This window comes from Histomonas meleagridis (assembly GCF_020186115.1).
Source record: "Histomonas meleagridis strain 2922-C6/04-10x chromosome Unknown contig_68, whole genome shotgun sequence".
Lineage (NCBI taxonomy): Eukaryota > Parabasalia > Tritrichomonadida > Dientamoebidae > Histomonas > Histomonas meleagridis.
The window spans coordinates 413,783-434,452 of record NW_027150909.1 but is presented as its reverse complement, the minus strand read 5'-3'; the positions used below and the strand labels follow the sequence as shown (position 1 = coordinate 434,452).

The 20,670-nt window shown below is 28.5% G+C and overlaps 4 protein-coding genes across 4 annotated transcripts; 1 reads left to right on the top strand and 3 right to left on the bottom strand.

Moving 5' to 3' along the window:
* Window positions 1-112: 112 nt before the first annotated feature.
* GO595_008492 (uncharacterized protein) lies at window positions 113-3,598 on the bottom strand (the record flags this gene model as incomplete). Its single annotated transcript, XM_067922073.1, has 1 exon — window positions 113-3,598. The coding sequence occupies one exon, from the start codon at window positions 3,596-3,598 to the stop codon at window positions 113-115; it is 3,486 nt and encodes a 1,161-aa protein (XP_067771258.1).
* A 1,019-nt stretch (window positions 3,599-4,617) lies between these two features.
* On the bottom strand, window positions 4,618-8,847 carry GO595_008491 (uncharacterized protein; the record flags this gene model as incomplete). Its single annotated transcript, XM_067922072.1, has 2 exons — window positions 4,618-6,419; window positions 7,551-8,847. 2 exons carry the CDS (start codon window positions 8,845-8,847, stop codon window positions 4,618-4,620), a joined length of 3,099 nt encoding a protein of 1,032 aa, XP_067771257.1.
* A 2,234-nt stretch (window positions 8,848-11,081) lies between these two features.
* On the bottom strand, window positions 11,082-11,483 carry GO595_008490 (Histone H2A; the record flags this gene model as incomplete). Its single annotated transcript, XM_067922071.1, has 1 exon — window positions 11,082-11,483. The coding sequence occupies one exon, from the start codon at window positions 11,481-11,483 to the stop codon at window positions 11,082-11,084; it is 402 nt and encodes a 133-aa protein (XP_067771256.1).
* A 1,797-nt stretch (window positions 11,484-13,280) lies between these two features.
* Window positions 13,281-15,080, top strand: GO595_008489 (phosphoenolpyruvate carboxykinase; the record flags this gene model as incomplete). Its single annotated transcript, XM_067922070.1, has 1 exon — window positions 13,281-15,080. One exon carries the CDS (start codon window positions 13,281-13,283, stop codon window positions 15,078-15,080), a length of 1,800 nt encoding a protein of 599 aa, XP_067771255.1.
* Between the last annotated feature and the right edge of the window lie 5,590 nt (window positions 15,081-20,670).

Below are 20,670 nucleotides of genomic sequence, written 5' to 3'. Positions count from 1 at the left end.
CCATTTTTTGGGGCCGTTAGGTATGAAAAAGTTGCGCTTTGACTCAAAAGCGATCGCATATTGAAATTTGAATGCATCGATGCATTGGAAAAATTATTTTAACGTTAAAATTTTATGAAAATTCTTCGTTCATAAGAAGTGGTTCGTTTTCTTGATCAATTTGCTTAACACTATGTTTTCTATAAACAAATATAAAAATAGAGCCGATAATAACAAGAACTAGCACTATAGCAGTGAATTGACTTGATTCAGATGTGGTGCTGCTCAATGTGTTTCCGTCTGTTTTCTGCTTTTTTTCTCCAAATTCAGCTTTACCATCACCTTTATCATTTTTATCTTTTTCGTCTTCTTCCTTTGTTTCAATAGTCTCTTCCTCTTTTTCTTCTTTATCTTTATCATCTTCTTTCTTAGTTTCAACTGTTTCTTTGCTTTTATCATCCTTATCTTTGTCTTCTTTATCATCTTCTTTCTTAGTTTCAACTGTTTCTTTGCTTTCATCATCCTTATCTTTGTCTTCTTTATCATCTTCTTTCTTAGTTTCAACTGTTTCTTTGCTTTCATCATCCTTATCTTTGTCTTCTTTATCATCTTCTTTCTTAGTTTCAACTGTTTCTTTGCTTTCATCATCCTTATCTTTGTCTTCTTTATCATCTTCTTTCTTAGTTTCAACTGTTTCTTTGCTTTCATCATCCTTATCTTTGTCTTCTTTATCATCTTCTTTCTTAGTTTCAACTGTTTCTTTGCTTTCATCATCCTTATCTTTGTCTTCTTTATCATCTTCTTTCTTAGTTTCAACTGTTTCTTTGCTTTCATCATCCTTATCTTTGTCTTCTTTATCATCTTCTTTCTTAGTTTCTGCTGTTTCTTTGCTTTCATCATCCTTATCTTTGTCTTCTTTATCATCTTCTTTCTTAGTTTCAACTGTTTCTTTACTTTCATCATCCTTATCTTTGTCTTCTTTATCATCTTCTTTCTTAGTTTCGATGACTTCTTCTTTATCTTTATCTCCATCCTTCTTTGTTTCAAAGGTTTCTTCCTTGCTTTCACCATCTTTATCATCTTCTTTCTTAGTTTCAACTGTTTCTTTGCTTTCATCATCCTTATCTTTATCTTCTTTATCATCTTCTTTCTTAGTTTCGATGACTTCTTCTTTATCTTTATCTCCATCCTTCTTTGTTTCAAAGGTTTCTTCCTTGCTTTCACCATCTTTATCATCTTCTTTCTTTGTTTCAACACTTTCTTCTTTGTTTTCATCATCCTTATCTTTATCATCTTTGTCATTATCTATCTTAGTTTCAACTGTTTCTTCTTTGCTTTCAACATCCTTATCTGTATCATCTTTATCTTTTTCATCTTCTTTATTTATTTTAATTACTTCTTTTTTATCATTTTCATCATCTTTATCGTCACCCTTCTTTTCTTTGAAATTTTCTTCTTCTTTATCATTTTCTTTCTTTGTTTCTTCATTTTCTTCTTCTTTATCATATTTATCATTTTCTTTCTTTGTTTCTTCATTTTCTTTGTCTTTATTATCTTTATCACTTTCTTCTTCTTTATCATATTTATCATTTTCTTTCTTTGTTTCTTCATTTTCTTTGTCTTTATTATCTTTATCACTTTCTTCTTCTTTATCATATTTATCATTTTCTTCATATTTATCATTTTCTTTCTTTGTTTCTTCATTTTCTTTGTCTTTATTATCTTTATCACTTTCTTCTTCTTTATCATTTTCTTTCTTTGTTTCTTCATTTTCTTTGTCTTTATTGTCTTTATCACTTTCTTCTTCTTTATCATTTTCTTTCTTTGTTTCTTCATTTTCTTTGTCTTTATTATCTTTATCACTTTCTTCTTCTTTATCATTTTCTTTCTTTGTTTCTTCATTTTCTTTGTCTTTATTATCTTTATCACTTTCTTCTTCTTTATTATCTTTATCATTTTCTTCATATTTATCGTTTTCCTTCTTTGTTTCTTTATTTTCATCTTTTTCATCCTTCTTTAAATTTCTAATTTGTTTATCTTTTGTAACTTCATTTTCATCACCATCATCCTTATCTTTGCCGTCATCTTTTTCATCATCTTTTCCAGTAATGTCTCTTCCATATTCATCTTTACCTGCAACAGTATCATCTTTTTTATTATTAAACTTTTCTTCGTCATCTTTTCCAATAATGTCTCTTCCATATTCATCTTTGCTAACAACATTATCTTCTTTAATTTCATTTTCATCTTTATCTTTTAGATTATTTCCTAAAGCTTCTTCATTGTCTTTAGCTTCATCATCTTTCATTGTATCTTTTTCTTTTGCAATCTTTTCATTAATTATGTCATCTTTTCCTTCATCATCTTTTCCAATTGCGTCTCTTCCATATTCATCTTTACCTGTGACAACATTATTTTTTTTATCATCATCTTTTCCTTCGTCATCTTTTCCAATTGCATCTCTTCCATATTCATCTTTGTTAACGACATTATCAGATCCGTCATTATCATCATCATCTTGCTTATTGTTATCTTTCTTATTTAGTTCATTTTCTTTTTCTTCATTTTCATGCTTTTCTTTAATTTTTTGTTCTTTTTCTTTATCAATCTTTTCATAAATTTTATCATCTTTTCCTTCGTCATCTTTTCCAATTGAGTCTCTGCCATAATCATCTTTACTTATAACATTATCTTCTTTTTCATTACTATCATTGTCATCATTATCTTGCTTATTATCTTCTTCCTTATTTAATTCATTTCCATATTTTTCTTTTATTTTTTGTTCTTTTTCTTTATCAATCTTTTCATAAATTTTATCATCTTTTCCTTCGTCATCTTTTCCAATTGCATCTCTGCCATAATCATCTTTACTAGTAGCGTTATCATCTTTTTCATTGCTTTCATTGTCATCATCTTTTCCAATTGCATCTTTACCACTGATGTTATCTTCATTTTCATTTTCTTCTTTATTTTCCTTATTAATTTCATTCTTTACTACAAAAGTGTCATTTTCTTTATCGTCTTTTCTTACAAATCTGCCTTTTCTACGAATATTATCTTCTTTTTCATTTTCTCCTTCATTTTCCCCTATAACGTCATTTATAAATTTATCTTTTTTGGATTCATCTTCGCTAATATTTCGATTTTTTAATAATGAATTTCTGAGCATCCTCTTATCTTTACGTCTTTTTCGTTCTTGCATTTTCAGAAATTTTGCTATTTCATCGTTTTTAAATTTTTGCGTTTTGATTTTGTTGATGATGTCACTTGGATCTTCTTCTCCAATTTGTCTCTTTCTTGGTTTGAAATCAAAAGCCTTCTTTCTGAGTATTTCTTCGAGATTGCTTTCGTTTTCATTGGTTTCACTTTCATCATTATAAAAATTAAATTTTGATTTTTTTAATGGTTCGAGTTCTTTAATGCGCTTTCTTTTTATGGGTATTGCCTGTTCTTCATCGTTATTGTGATCATCAAGAGGAATTGTTTTTTTGGTGTGACCTCTATTATTTTTTATTGATGCCATTTCAATCCATTTGTTATCTACGCTTTCGGTATCTGCTGGCATTGAATATTCCTTCGTGTTTAATATTTTTGCGAGGAAAAAAAGCAAGCAAAACATAATAGCTAGTTACACCGATTTATTTTTCATATCACATTTCGTTGTTTATCGGTGTTATGCAATTAGATAATTATCATGTTCAATAATATTTTCTTCGTTTTAGGTATGAATTTTAATGCTTTCATATTTCCATAATATTTTTCGACTTTTAAAAGCACATCGAAAAGTGTTTTTGCTGTAGTTGATATTTATCCATAAAATAATTTTAAGTACCAAATTGGTCATCTTGGAATAAATCAAAAAATATCACTAAAAAAGAAAGTTATAATAGATCTTTTACTTATGGCTTTTGATATCAAAATTTCTGTTCTGCTACAAGAACAGCAGAATCTGGCATTCCTTCCTTTGCTTGTGCAACCCACGGGATTTTGATAATTTTCCTGGTTTCGATCGTCATCAACATTTCCTTGAATTTCTTCAATTCATAGGCATTTTTCAGGTGGCATAATCATTGTTTCAAAGATTGAGTATGGTTTAATTGGAGTGATACCACCAGCAATGAATTTTCCAAACATTCCTGAAAACATGATTTCATCATATGATGAAATGCCTGTTCCTGTGTGTAGTTTTCTTCAATGTTTCCAACAGGTGAAACAATCATAGCTTTTCTTCCGTAGGAAACTGATTTTTCGAAGAGTCCTCCTTGTTAAGTTCACACTAACATGATTCAATTTATTATAAAAGATGTCACACAATGTGGAATATGAATATGAATCGATTCCATTATTAGAAATGTCACACAATATGAAATATGAATATGAATCGATTCCATTATTAGAAATGTCACACAATATGAAATATGAATATGAATCGATTCCATTATTAGAGATGTCACACAATATGAAATATGAATATGAATCGATTCCATTATTAGAGATGTCACACAATATGAAATATGAATATGAATCGATTTCATCATGAAAGATGTCACACAATATGAAATATGAATATGAATCGATTCCATTATTAGAGATGTCACACAATGTGAAAAATTATCTTAATCAAGAGTTAATTCAAGTTTAATTTATTTGAAACTTATGAATGAAGTCTCTGTATTCTCTTGACTTAATCAAGACAATATTCAACTTAATTGTCAAGTCTGGCTTCTCCAGTCCAGTCTTCGGGAACGAGTAAATTTGAGGCGGTATTGCGATGAATATTGGCGCTATTTTCGATATGTTCAAGTTATCTATATCGAACAAATAGTTCAACAAGTATTGTATTCTAAATCCTTTGTTAATTAAATCAGGAATTATATTACCGATTTTTTGCAACAGTTCTTCGCTACCGTATTTCACTGCGCAATATAAATCATCAACTTCAGGGAATTCTTCTTCATTAATTTCCATATCTTTATACATTTTATACCAAAAGACGTAATTTTTCTTTAAGTTTTCAAGCTTAACATAAGGTTCAATTTCATCGAAAGTTAAAGTTCCTCTAATAATACATTGTAAGATTAAGTTATCATTGCCATCTTTTTCTTTTAATATATCGAAAGCTAACTTCGATATTTCGTTATGATCAGTTTGGATTAAGAATTTTGCGAATTCATAAATTATTGGTTTAATATCTTCATTAATTAATGTATACAAACTTAAGAAATGTTGTGTAAGAAGTTGTAAATGACATTTCTTTCTTTTCATTGTATTAATATATTGATTCATATGTTCGATTGTGAATTGTTTCGCACGTTCTTTAGCATAATTAAATAAGATATTCGATACATTTGTATCCATTTTATATCCTAAAAATGATATAACATTTAATAAAAATTCATTTTCGAATTCTTCGCCTTTTTTCTCAAAGATTTCTTTTAATGATGGTTTATCAGTACCACATTTTTCTAATATGTTAGTTACACATTTCATTATACTTTCATCTTCATTATCAAAGAATGGATACATTAATGCTAAAAGTTTGGAATCAGTAATTTCTTCAGATCCTAAATATTGTAAATGTCGTAATACTTGCATAAAGAATTGGACTTTTTGTAATCGTAAAATTTTAGATTCTAAAAATTGTATTAATTTATCTTTCGAATCAGTGAATTGATAAAATATTAAGTAATCATTTGATTTGCAATTATGTCTAAAGAATTCATTTAAGATCATTTCTTGTGAATCAACAAATATTGGGAAAATAGTCCTCATAATATAATAATGAACATGTTCAGTACAATTATTAGAGAAGAATGGATCAAACAAATATCGAAACTTTGATGATGATGTTAACTTAAGGTTCTTAATCCATGGCATTAATACTTGTACAAACTTTTCACATAATTCTGGTGTAATACCTGGTGAACATATTATCGAGACAACAACTTTGATAAAGACATCAGTTAAGTTCAAAACTGTACCTGCAATAAAACGTGACGCATTTTCTTTCGGTATTTGATTAGAATTCGCTGCTGGTTCTGGCGTACGTTGTTGTGCTGTTGGTATCTTTCGAACTCGTGCTGCTGATCTACGTCTAGATAAAGAAGGCTTTGAACTTGATGTCCATTGTATTTGACTTAAAAGTGTTAATAAGTCAGTACAATTAGGGAAGATACAATTATCTGTAACTAATGCTAACGCTATAGATAATGCTAAATGACTATCAGTTTTAATAAGTTCATAATTCTTAATAGCGAAATAGCCAACAATATAACAATTCTCAAATGTAGTAAGTTGTATAGAATTAATACATTCGACAAACACAAATTGTTGTTTAGATGCAATTGCAAATAATGATTCAAGTTGTTCAATACAGATTGGTATAGATATATTATGAATTATCTTATTTAATGTGAAGAAACATTTCTTTAAGTCAAACCCTGAATCAGAATTTGCTAAAGCGCATGAAAGTTCAATAAATAATGCAAATATTACATGTGATAATGATATATCTTTAGTTTCTAATGACTCTATTTCAGTTGTTTCTTTATTGTTATTATTATTTTCGTTATCAGTTGAATTTGTTTCTACAATTTTTATTGTTTCTAATTCATTCGATTTAGTTTCAATAACTTCAATGATCGAATTATAAATATCATTAATTTCATTATGTTGATAATTTTTAAGTCTATGTAAACATTTAGTTAATGTTAATATATAATTTAATGCTGGAATCGAAGGCTTTAATGTCGAAATGAATTCTTTGATTATTGTTGAATCATTTAATAATATATCTATAATTTGTTTATATATTTTCATATTAGTCTTAGTTTGTTCATTCATTGAATCCAATTTTTGGATAAGTGTTCGATATATAATTAATTTTTCGGAATTTGTTAATTTTGTTGATATCGAAATTTGATTAACAATTTCTTCTAAATAATTCTCATTCGCAAATACAATTGAATATATAGTTGTTGCATGATTATGTTGTATTAATTGTTCAATAATTGGTATATATTCAGTATAATAACCTGATACAATACCATAACATTTAATAGGTAAAAACTCAGTTTTAGGATCAGCAAATTTCTTGTTAATTTCTTCTTTAAATTTCTCCGATTTTTGATATACTTCTAAAAACAATTGATATAAGAAATAACAATAATTCGGATCTCTAAGTAATATGAAAAATGTTGAATTAGGTATAGTATTATTAGATGGATCAAAATTATGAACATAATATTCTTGTGGAAGATAAAATATCTTCTTGAAATTCTCGATTGGATATGTTGATATATATTTATAGATTGGTATTTCAAAGATGTTTTTAGTTTCATAATCTTCAACAACATAAATATATAATTCATATAATGATTGTGCAAATCGTTCTGCTAATAATATAATTGTTTCACTTGCTGACATTAAGAACAAAAAGGTTAATACATTACATTGCATTATATTAATGTTCAAAATTATTTCTTTCAATTTATCTGATTCATTTTCTTCAATTAAGTTTCGGACATATAATATTAATTCAGTTAAAAAGATCAATACATGAACTGCTTGACGATCATTAAATAAATGAACTTTGTTGAATATAACATCAATCGATGTCACAATGTTCTTTGGATCTTTTGTAATATGTTTGACAAGTTTATGCGTCGAAAACCCGTTTTGTAAAAGTTCACAAAAATATGGAATAACCGACTCTATCGTCTTGCCGTTGACAACTTTTGCAAGAATGTCAAATCTTGATGTTTGAATTGAACGTGAAATCAAGTTCTTCCGCATAGTGTCAGTAATGTTTTTATGATAGATAAGACATTCGTAGAAGTCGGATTTGGAGAGTGCTTCAAAATGTGCTTGTTCATTAATTTCTTTGACTGCTGCAAATTGTTCTAATACTTTGCACATAAGTTGTGGATATGCAAGGGTTGAGACAGGAAGACGATTAATTACAGCTTCAATTGGATGATCTTTGACAATTTTCTCTTCTTTGGTAGATAATATTCGATATACTAAATGAAGAATTGGTCGAGTTAATTCAGGGAATTTGAATCCTTCGGATAAAATAGGTATGTGTTTGCCACATTTAGCAAGTAAGGATGAACTATGGACTGCTATTGAAAGAGAAATTAATCTTTTCAAAATATCTTTATCTTTAACATGTTTGGACCTACTTATCTTGATTTCGTCATACCATTCTTTGCATACTGATGAGTCAATTTCAAATTCAGAATATACAAGAGGTTGAATTATTGAAGCTGTAAAAAGTGCGGCACAATCCTTATTACTAAGATATGATGAAGCGCGTGGTAATAAAAGTGAGATTATTTTTACAATAGCTTCACTATTATCACCAAAATCTAATAAACTTAAAAGTGATATATAATTGCTTAATTTTGTCGACTGTTGTTGTACGTTCAATGTTTGTGTTATGTTCTTGCAAAGGTGTTCGGTCGTTTTGGCTGGTTGCGCCTTAAGAAGAATGTTAAATAATTGAGCAGCTATTTCTCGAAGTTCACTGAAATAAATGACAGCACCTGCAAAGGTAAGGATGTCTTCCATTTCTTCAGCTGTTGGAGGTATGGCACTTAATATTGGGATTGCAATTCTAGTAGATAAAAATTGTGTAGAGATTTTATTTGCTGGATGTTGACATGACCGCTTTATGGTAACATTTATTTCTGTGTAATTGAAAGAAAATGCATCTTTGAACTTGATTTTCAAAGCTACAATTAAATTAATATGCGTCCTGAGTTTTTCGTATTCATGAGTATAATAATCATGAAGAGGGTCTTTAGAATTCGTTAAAAATCCCCTTGAAAGTGTCGTGAGTTGTTCGAAAAGTTGCTCTTTTTCCATCTAAGCTTCAGATATTTGAAACTTTTTGATAAAACTTTTCTTATACATGAGATAACCGCTCATTTTTTGAAATAAAAGTGTCATCGAAAATCGAACAAATCTTTTTGCCTTACATCATAGCATTGCTAAACTTTATCTAATATCTCATCATAATTATTATAATAACGTCTCTGCTCTGTTTTCTTAGACACTAAACGAAGCGTTAAAATTTCTGGCTTAAGTAAAAATAAATCAAAATAAAAATTGAAGTAAATATTTGACAAAAAATACACTTCATTTCCTATCATTTATATCAAAAAGTGGATATGTGAAACGGTTAAGTTTGTGCAATGTGTGATCTCCGTTGAAAGGGACACGTAAATGGCAAAATGACCAAAAGACGAAGATTTATTATTATCTTTTTATATTTCAACAAATAACACTCGAAAATGCAGAACATGTTATGGGTCACATTTCTCAAAATCATGGAATTTGTAGAAAAATCATTAGAAATTTATATTGCTATGTAGATAGCATATGAAGAAGAAGTGTCCTTTTATTAGAAAAACAATTTAGGATTTTGTCATTCTGTTATCACTTTTATTTACTGTTTTTCGTAAAACTATCAAAACACATCTCAAATTTAGGGTGTACAAAATTCGTTTGTTTAACGGGGTTTTAAACGGGTACCACTTTTTGCCGCCAATTCTTAATCTGTTCATGGAATCAGAAATCCAAGGAGATTCGTTCCTCAAATCAAATGTTAATTATTCTCTCTCAGATACAGAAATTTCGGAACTTCAAGATGCCATTTTGAAAGAATCGAAGAATATTGAAGAATTTATTTCCAAATTAAATAATAAACCTACTCAAGAAACAGCTTCAATAGCCGTCTTAAATACACTATTTGATATGTTTAAATCAGAATTATCAATTAACATCTCCCTTAGACAATCTTTACTTAAACATAGAAAGATTTCCGGAAATTTGAATAAATTTTTCCAAAGCATTAATCAATCTGGATATCCTGATGTCAAAGATTTGGATTCTCTTTTCCAACTCATTAAGAAACAAAATAAAATTAATATAGAAAATCAAAATGTAAATCAACAACTCCATTCAAAACTAAAAAAAATTAAAAAAGCATACATCGAAAAAATCAATACAACACAACATGAAAATCAACAATTAGTTATAGAGCTTAAGGAGATTCAAGAAATGCTTTCTCGTCAAGAAACAGAAACAATTGAAACTGTTCAACAAAACAAACAACTGAAAAAATATGTAAAGTTACAAGAAAAGAGAATAAAAGATCAAATTGAAACAATTAATAATCTTGAAAAACATCATAAGTTAGTTTTATCTCAAAAAGAAGAAATTATCAAGGAAATAAAAGAAGAACAAAGTAAAGTTTCATCAGATTTTACTTTGTTAGAACAAAATTATGAAACTCTTAATTCAAAATATGAAACAGAATCTCAAATTTTTAATCAAAAAATAAATGAAAGTCAAACAGAAATAAACTCAATCAGAAAAGAAAATAATGAAAAAAAGAAAGATTTAATACAAAAAGATATAATAATTGAAGAAAAACAAAATGAAATTGTAAAACTAAATGAAAAGATATCTGCTCTTGAAGCAAAAGAAAAAGAACTTAATACAAAATTAAATAATTACAAAAAGAAAACAAAGAAAATATACCAACAAATGATTGAATTACAAAGTCAAATAGATCAGATTTCAAATGATTATCAAAATAAATTAACTCAAATACAAAAAGATTATAAAAGAAAAAAAGCAAAATCAGTTTCTCAAGTTGAACAAATTTATCAAGTAAAAATTAACGAGAAAGAGAATCATGAAAAACAATATTTGGAAAAAATAAGTCAACAACAATTCGAAATAACAAATCTAAGAGATTTAAATAGAATGTTATCATTTAATTTAGAAAAAGAAGAAGCAAAAATTGTAAAATTGGAAGCTGAATTAAAAATGAAAAAATATAAATCTGCAAATAAGGAAAGTGCAAGTAGACAAAAAGAAAAAAGTAATGATCGATAAGAATATAAATAATTTTTTTGTTTCTAAGTAAAAATAATTGGATATAATAAGTTTTGATTAATTTTTTAAGATTAACTAAAGTTTTTCATAAAACAAAAGAAGCTGAATACCTTTATTTTTGATGAATAAGTCAACATCAACAAAAAAATTGATTTATTAAAAACATAGAAATGTTAAACAAAATACTTATTTATTTATTCTTCCTTCTTCTTAGTTTGGCCAAGAAGAACCTTGTGGATATGTGGAACAACACCTGCTGATGCAATTGTAATGTTGGAAAGAAGTTGATTCAATTCTTCATCATTCCGAATTGCAAGCATAATATGACGTGGTGAAATTCTAGTCTTCTTGTTATCACGAGCTGCATTTCCAGCAAGTTCGAGAACTTCGACTGTAAGATATTCAAGAACTGCTGCCATGAAGACTGGAGCGCCTGCACCAACACGATCTCCATAACGACCTTCACGAAGGAAACGATGTAAACGACCAACTGGGAATTGAAGTCCTGCACGACTTGATCTTGTCTTTGGATGAGCACGTTCTCCATCAACTGCTGTCTTTGTGGCTGTCTTCTTAACACCTTTCTTTGCTGGCATTTAGAAAAATGATGTTTTTGGCGGGGAAATCAAACCCAAAAAACGCCGCGAAAACTAAACATTTTTTGCATTTAATTTTGTTGAGTCTAAAATGACATATAATTTTAATGGGGGTGCCTTAAAAACTCTCTGGCATTTATAAAAAATGGGAATTAATTTAACTTGGGCAAAAATAATATATGCTGCAGCCTCTCTTGTTGAAGGTGTTTTAGGTTCAATTTTTGGATTTTTTTTTGTCAAAGAATCTAAATATTCAGATTTAAATAGTTTGTTTATTGGTGGATTTCTTTTATCAATTAGCATTGTAAGATTAGCACCTTCTTCAGAGCATATCAATCAATATAGTCAATATCCTTTTTCAATGCTAATATCTATATTTGTTTTTACATTTTTAACACTTTTCAATTTCATTCGCGACAATCTTGCAATCCAAAATCCTGAACCTGAAATTTCCACACAATCATTGTTAAGTCATGACAATCAAGATAATGCAAGTAAAAATGATTCTCAATTTGTCCTCAAAGATAGTATCCAATACATCCTTTTTTACATATCCATGGTTTTGTTATTCATTTCTGATGGCTTGTTATTGACTACATTATCATCAATAGATGAATTTAATTCGTATTATTGTATTCAACCTTTTCTGAAACTTTTTGAAACATATTCTATGTCAAAACTTATGCTTATAATGCCAATACCCAATTATATTTTTTGGACATTATCATTGATTGCAGATTTAATAGAGCCTATTTTAATTGCTGTTCCAATTAACATCAATAGCAAATTCCAGAAAATATTTTCTGCTGTTTGTTCTTCGGTAGCCTTGGGTATGTTTTTTTATTTTGGCGGATCTTATGTTCATAATGGATGGAAAGAACCGAAGCCTGATCGTGGATGTTTTTTACCATTTTTGTTTCTTTTTATTGGATTTTTAATTCCATGTTTTTTGCATGCGTTTGAAGAGATTTAAATTAAAATGTACTAAAATTTATTTTTATTTTTTGATTTTAAAAATACAAGAGAACATATCGAATTAAGTTTAAATAACTTTGAAAAATTATTATTCCAAATACAGATTAAAAAATTCATTATGTAAATGATAGAAATTGGAATGCTTGTTTTTCAAAACAAAATAACCATAAGCTCTTTTACTAAATTCCATGCGCTATTCATTTTCTTAATAGATAATAATTGCTTTTCTAGAAAAGATGAATTTTTATATGGATAAGGCAAAATGAAACCTGTAAAGGCCCAATCCAACTTTTTGAAAGTTTCTGTTTAAAACGATCAAAAGTAGTTTCGAACTGTTTTGCTCTGATTGAATACTTATCACCAACGCTAATTAGAATTGTGTTGAAATTGATCGGTATGGTCGAGTGAGCATTCAAAAAACCGCTACGATGTGGGAGGTGATAATTCTGCAACTTTTTATCATCGCGAAAAAACAGTGTAATTTCACTTCAGCCTGTCCTACCGAACCCCACTTCAATGCAAATAAGGTACTAGCCATCCAAGAATAAATTTATCCGCTGATTTCGCCCAAAAATTCTCATTTTATGACGACGGTTGTTTATTTCAAAATGTAATTTTACGACCATTCAATTTGTAAGGGGTTGTTTCGTCAGATCACCGCTTCTCAAAAATTCTTTGAAAACAGCGGTTACTTTGGTCACCATTTTGAATATTTGTTGTAAAAAAAATTTGAATTGGTTAGAACCACTAATTCTGAGGGCGCGATTAAAAGTGCTTCAAATCCTTGATCAAAGAAAGGAGTGGTCAAATCACTTATTTCGTATGTCTCAACATACAACTTGCCAAAAGGTCATTGACTTTGTCAACCACTGGACTGAACTTTGCAAACCAAAGAACGTTCAATGGTGTGATGGAAGCGAAGAAGAAGCCAAGAAGTTATTCGATGAAATGGTTGCCAAAGGCACAGCCATCAAACTCAACCAAGAGAAGCGCCCAGGCTGCTATCTTTTCCGCTCTGATCCACGTGATGTTGCACGTGTTGAAAAACGTACATTCATCTGCTCCGAAAAGCAAGAAGACGCTGGACCAACAAACAACTGGGAAGCACCAGCTGACATGCAAAAGAGACTTACAGCTCTCTATGATGGATGCATGGAAGGTCGTACAATGTATGTCATTCCATTCTCAATGGGTCCAATCGGTTCTAACATTGCCAAGAACGGTATCGAAATCACCGACTCAGCTTATGTTGTTGTCAACATGCGTATCATGACCCGCGTTTCACCAAAGGTTCTCGAATGCATCGAAAAGGATAACGAATTCATCCCATGCGTCCACTCCGTTGGTATGCCACTCAAGGAAGGCGTTAAGGATGTTGCTTGGCCATGCAATCCAGAAAACACATACATCACACACTTCCCAGAAACCCGTCAAATCTGGTCCTTCGGCTCAGGCTATGGTGGTAATGCACTTCTTGGTAAGAAATGCTTTGCCCTTCGTATTGGTTCCAAACTTGGTAAAGATGAAGGTTGGCTCGCCGAACATATGCTTATCCTTGGTATCCAAACACCAGAAGGCAACAAGAAATACATCACAGCAGCCTTCCCATCAGCATGCGGTAAGACAAACTTAGCCATGCTTATCCCACCAGAAGCCCTCCGTAACAAGGGATGGAAGGTTACCACAGTTGGTGATGATATCGCATGGATCAAACCAGATGCAACAGGCCAACTTCGTGCTATCAACCCAGAAAATGGTTTCTTCGGTGTTGCCCCAGGTACAGCCCGCGAAACAAATCCAAACGCACTTGACTCATGCGCTAACAACACAATCTTCACAAACGTTGCCCTCACTGATGATGGCGATGTTTGGTGGGAAGGTATGACCAAAGAAAAGCCAGCACATCTTATCGACTGGCAAGGTAACGACTGGACACCAGACTGCGGACGTCTTGCAGCACATCCAAACTCACGTTTCACAGCCCCAGCACACAACTGCCCATGCATCGACCCAGAATGGGAAAATCCAGAAGGTGTTCCAATCAGCATCTTCATCTATGGTGGCCGTCGTATGAACGATATCCCACTTGTCTTCCAAGCCACAAGCTGGGCACACGGCGTTTACCTCGGTGCTACAGTTGGTTCAGAACAAACAGCAGCTGCTGAAGGTCAAGTCGGCGCACTCCGTCGTGACCCATTCGCCATGCTTCCATTCTGCGGCTACCACATGGGTGACTACTTCAAGCACTACCTCGAAATGGAGAAGATCACAAAGGGCAAAGTTCCAGCAGTCTTCCACGTTAACTGGTTCCGCAAGTCAGCAGACGGCAAGTTCCTCTGGCCAGGATATGGTGACAACGCACGCGTTCTCGCTTGGATGATCCGCCGCGTCGAAGGCACAGGACACGCTGTCGAATCACCACTCGGCTACATCCCAGCTTACGAAGATATCGACTGGGACGGACTCGACTACACTAAGGAACAATTCGAAGCTGTTATGAAGATCGACCCAGCACGCGTTAAGGTCCTCGCACAAGATAACACCAAGTACCTCTCTGAAACAATCGGCCATGCTGCTCCAGAATTACTCGCTGTCTCAGAACAAATCATCGCCAAGTGCTAAATAAATAAACAATAACTGGCAAATAATTTAATCTGAAGTTTTCTTTTTCTTCATTTTGCATTTGACCGTTTGTTTTGATGTGATATTTGGCATTTGTTAAGTGCAAAATATTTGCATATTCTGACATGATTTGGTTTTGAATGGCGGCGGTTTAATATAAATGCCGGAGCGTCAAAATATATTTCACAAAAATATTATTATGAAAAAAGAACAATCTGATCTAAGGAGAATACGATCAAGAGAAAACTCACCACCAAATAAATGGACACCAGAACAAGATGAGGCACTTAAGGAATATATGAGTAAAAAAGATGTTCCTGATTTTGCAGCTTTACTTATAAATCCTTTGTTTAAAAACAAAACAAAAAAACAAATCTCAGAAAGATGGAGCAAGGTGCTTAACCCAGTAATTACCAAAGGAAGATGGAATCGAGAAGATGATAATAAACTTATTCAACACGTAAAAAAGTACGGTGAAGTCAAATGGTATCTGATTGCTGCTCAATTAAAAAGGTCTGGTAAGCAGTGTAGAGAAAGATATGTATATCACTTAAGACCTAACTTAAAAAACAAGAAACCTTTCACTCCCGAAGAGACTGAACAATTGATGAATTTGGTTAATAAATGTGGGAAATACTGGGATGAGTTGGCAAAATATTTTCCTGGGCGTTCAGGCCTGTACTTGAAAAACAGATGGAATTATTTGAGGAAGAAAGGTTTTCGACATCATGATTTTGTGTTGCCCATAGACAGTGAAAATAGTGTTCATCATGACGATCCTAATGATGATGAATATGATTTTGATCAATTTTTTTTCATTCGATCTTCTCAATGAGAACGTTTATCTATCGTCGACGATCGGTACAATAACGCTTAATAGATTAAAAGATAACTCTAAATAAAATGGAAAATTTTTGGTATTAATATCTATTCCTTCTTGTTCAAGAAGTAATTTAACAATTTCTGTGTTTCCCCTTAGAGATGCCCGGGTGCGCTAATAAACCGCCCGCAATTGAAAGGAATTGAACATATCGGATTTTCCCGATAGGTTTTGTTCGATTTTTAATCGGCAAAAGGTAATTCCTCGTTGTAAAATAACGATGGGAAATTTCAATGAAAATAATTCAATTAAAAATGCTTAACATTTATGACAATGATTTTTGTGTGGATATGGTATGTGTCATGGTGATTTTCAATAGTATGTGTCAAAATGTTATCAAATATTGTCAGAATAAATGAATCGTATCTTGTTTATTATTAATCATATTGTGTTAATCATATTATTAATCATATTGTGTTAATCATATTATTAATCATAAATATATATAAATAAAAATACATGAGAGATAATTTTCATTAAATCAAATATCAAATTATATAAATCAAATGAAAGATTTCTTTATTATGATATTCCTTCTTTGAAAATTCAGAATTTTAAGTAAACCTATTGTTACATCCTTTTTTTAATAATAATAATAATAATAATAATAATAATAATAATAATAATAATAATAATAATAATAATAATAATAATAATAATAATAATAATAATAATAATAATAATAATAATAATAATAATAATAATAATAATAATAATAATAATAATAATAATAATAATAATAATAATAATAATAATAATAATAATAATAATAATAATAATAATAATAATAATAATAATAATAATAATAATAATAATAATAATAATAATAATAATAATAATAATAATAATAATAATAATAATAATAATAATAATAATAATAATAATAATAATAATAATAATAATAATAATAATAATAATAATAATAATAATAATAATAATAATAATAATAATAATAATAATAATAATAATAATAATAATAATAATAATAATAATAATAATAATAATAATAATAATAATAATAATAATAATAATAATAATAATAATAATAATAATAATAATAATAATAATAATAATAATAATAATAATAATAATAATAATAATAATAATAATAATAATAATAATAATAATAATAATAATAATAATAATAATAATAATAATAATAATAATAATAATAATAATAATAATAATAATAATAATAATAATAATAATAATAATAATAATAATAATAATAATAATAATAATAATAATAATAATAATAATAATAATAATAATAATAATAATAATAATAATAATAATAATAATAATAATAATAATAATAATAATAATAATAATAATAATAATAATAATAATAATAATAATAATAATAATAATAATAATAATAATAATAATAATAATAATAATAATAATAATAATAATAATAATAATAATAATAATAATAATAATAATAATAATAATAATAATAATAATAATAATAATAATAATAATAATAATAATAATAATAATAATAATAATAATAATAATAATAATAATAATAATAATAATAATAATAATAATAATAATAATAATAATAATAATAAAATAAATAAAAAAAATAATTTCTAATTAATGTTTAATTTTATCTGAAAAGATTTTTCCAAATATATCCGAAATCTCTTTAATGATTGACCCTAAAACAAAATTCGTGAAGGTAATCAGATAATTTATTTTTATCTGAGTAACCTTTTTTTCTTCGCCAAAGTTTTGCCGCAGCCCATAAAGATTCGATTCGTTGTGTATGTGCTAAAGTTTGAGGATCCACAAAGTTCTGAGAATGATTTACTGTTAAATGAGAATAAGAATCTTTATTTAAATAAGAATATGATTTCCATTCATCACTTACAATAAGTGATGAAGGAGCAATCATTAATTTAATAATAAGTTGGAGAGTTTCTTTCTTCCTGTTTGGAACAGGAAAAAAATAATCTCTTCCTCCTTTGTTCCCATCGCAACCTCCAAATATACATTGTTGTGGGACAATTCTTCCCACATGGTTTTTACGTTTTGTAAAAACGCTTTCGTCGATCTGCACATGATCTTTTAAAGGATTGCTTGTCATTTCATTTAAATTTTTTCTTATCATTTCTTGTCGGAAGATGTCAAACCAATGAATAATTGTTGGCATTGACATTCCGACAACCTCGTGGGTAGTGTGAATCGAAAAATCGGCACAAAAGCAAACGAATATAAATAAAATTTTATTGATATCAGCTTTAACTGATTCAAAAGGGAAAGGAGAATAAGCATGAATTGTTGTGAAACATAATCGATTTGTACATCTAAAATTCATATTTTGTATGTTAAATTTCATATATTTCTGGCATTTTTTGCAAGTAACGATCTCTGTGCGAGGAAAAGATGCACCTGTAATTTGAGTAATATATAGAGGATGAAATCCTTGACTTATAAGACTGCTTATTGCTTGGAAATTTAAATCCATTTATTCCTATATTTTTTGAATGTGAATCATTTATTCTGACACTTTTGATTGTGTTTCATTTATTCTGACACTTTTTGAATGTGATTCGTTTGTTCTAATACTTTTTGAGTGTAATACATTTATTCTGACAATATTTGATAACATTTTGACACATACTATTGAAAATCACCATGACACATACCATATCCACACAAAAATCATTGTCATAAATGTTAAGCATTTTTAATTGAATTATTTTCATTGAAATTTCCCATCGTTTTTTTACAACGAGGAATTACCTTTTGCCGATTAAAAATCGAACAAAACCTATCGGGAAAATCCGATATGTTCAATTCCTTTCAATTGCGGGCGGTTCCTTTAGCGCACCCAGATGCCCATACAAGTGCTGTTCGAAATATTCGAAATAATTTCCAAACATGATTTTGAAATATCAAATTATTAAAATAATTATTAAATAAAGTAAATTCATATCTTTGGCATTTATATCTATTCCTTTATGTTCAAGAAGTATTTTAGCTATTTCTATATGACCTTTTTCGAATGCAATTATAAGTGCTGTACAAAATAATTTGAATAATCTTCAAACATTATGTTGAGTCTAAAAATCATTAAAATTAACACTAACCAAAACAAATTAATATTTTTGACATTAATATCAATTCCTTCTTGTTCAAGAAGTATTTGAACTATATTTTTGTGACCATTTCTAGTTGCTATCATAAGTGCTGTATCAAATATTTTAAACATTTTCCAATTATTCTTTTTAAACATAAAGCTTTTAAAATAAATATCATATCAAAATATTAAATATCTTTAGAATTAATATCAATTCTTTTTTACTCAAGAAGTGTTTTGACTAGTTCTAAGTTACCTCTATCAGATGCATATAAAAGTGCTGTCCAAAATATTTTGAATAATTTCCATATAATATTATGTAACATAGATTTATTAAAATATATTTTAAATAGGATAAATAAATATTAAATAAAACAAATAAATATCTTTAATATTAAGATCAATATCATCATGCTCAAGAAGTAATTTAACTATTTCTATATTATCTCTTAAAGTTGCAATCATAAGTACTGTTTGAATTTTATTAAATAAATACCATATATTGCTTTGAAATATAAAATTATTAAAATATAATTTAAATATAATGAACAAATATCCTTAGAATTAACATCAATTCCTTTTTGTTCAAGAAGTATTTTAACTATTCTCTGTCTACCAACTGAAAAAGCTCCTTGAAGTGCTGTTTCAAATATTTTATATAATTTTCATATATTATTTAGGAAAGTCAAATATAAAAAACAAATATTAAATAAAACTTATTAATATTTTTTGCATTGATATCGATTCCTTCTTGTTCAAGAAGTAATTTTACTATTTCTATATTATCATTCACTGATGCTAACATCAATGCTGTGCAAAATGAATGAAATAATTTCCGTATATTATTTTGAAATAAGAAAAGATAAAAATAAATTTTATTTTAAACAAATAAAAATCTTTAGCATTAATATCAATTCCTTCTTGTTCAAGAAGTAATTTAACTATTTCTGTATAACCAAATTTAGATGCTTCCATAAGTGCTGTTTTAAATAATTTAGATAATTTTCAAATATTATTTTGTAATATCAAATTAATAAAATAAATATTAAATCAAACAAAAAAAGATCTTTAGCATTAATATCAATTCCTTTTTGTTCAAGAAGTATTTTAGCTATTTCTGCATAACCATTTTTAGATGCCAAAATAAAAACTGTTTCAAATGTTTAAAATAATTTCCAAATATTATTTTGAAATCCAAAATTATTGAAAAAAATTCTATTTAGATTAAAAAAATAACTTTAGCATTGATATCAATTATTTCTTGTTCAAGTAAAAAGTCAAATACCCTGATGTCTTTCCAATTCGCGATTTTTACGACCGTTTATAGTATTCAAAAAATAGTAAACGGCCTAGTGTGGCCACAATGCACAGCAATATATTTCCAGGAAAACCCCATAAAGACTACAAAAAAAGGCCAATGCTCGAATGTGTTATAACTCAAATTTCAAGAGGATACCCAAGAATTTCTAAGATTGCACAAACAAGTAAAATTCCTGATTCCACATTAAGATCCTGGAAAGATAAATTAAAGCATAATCCTGCTTGGAGACCATGGAATAATGATCATGGAAGTGGTCATAGGATATTTACAGACATAGAATAACAATCGATTAAGGATT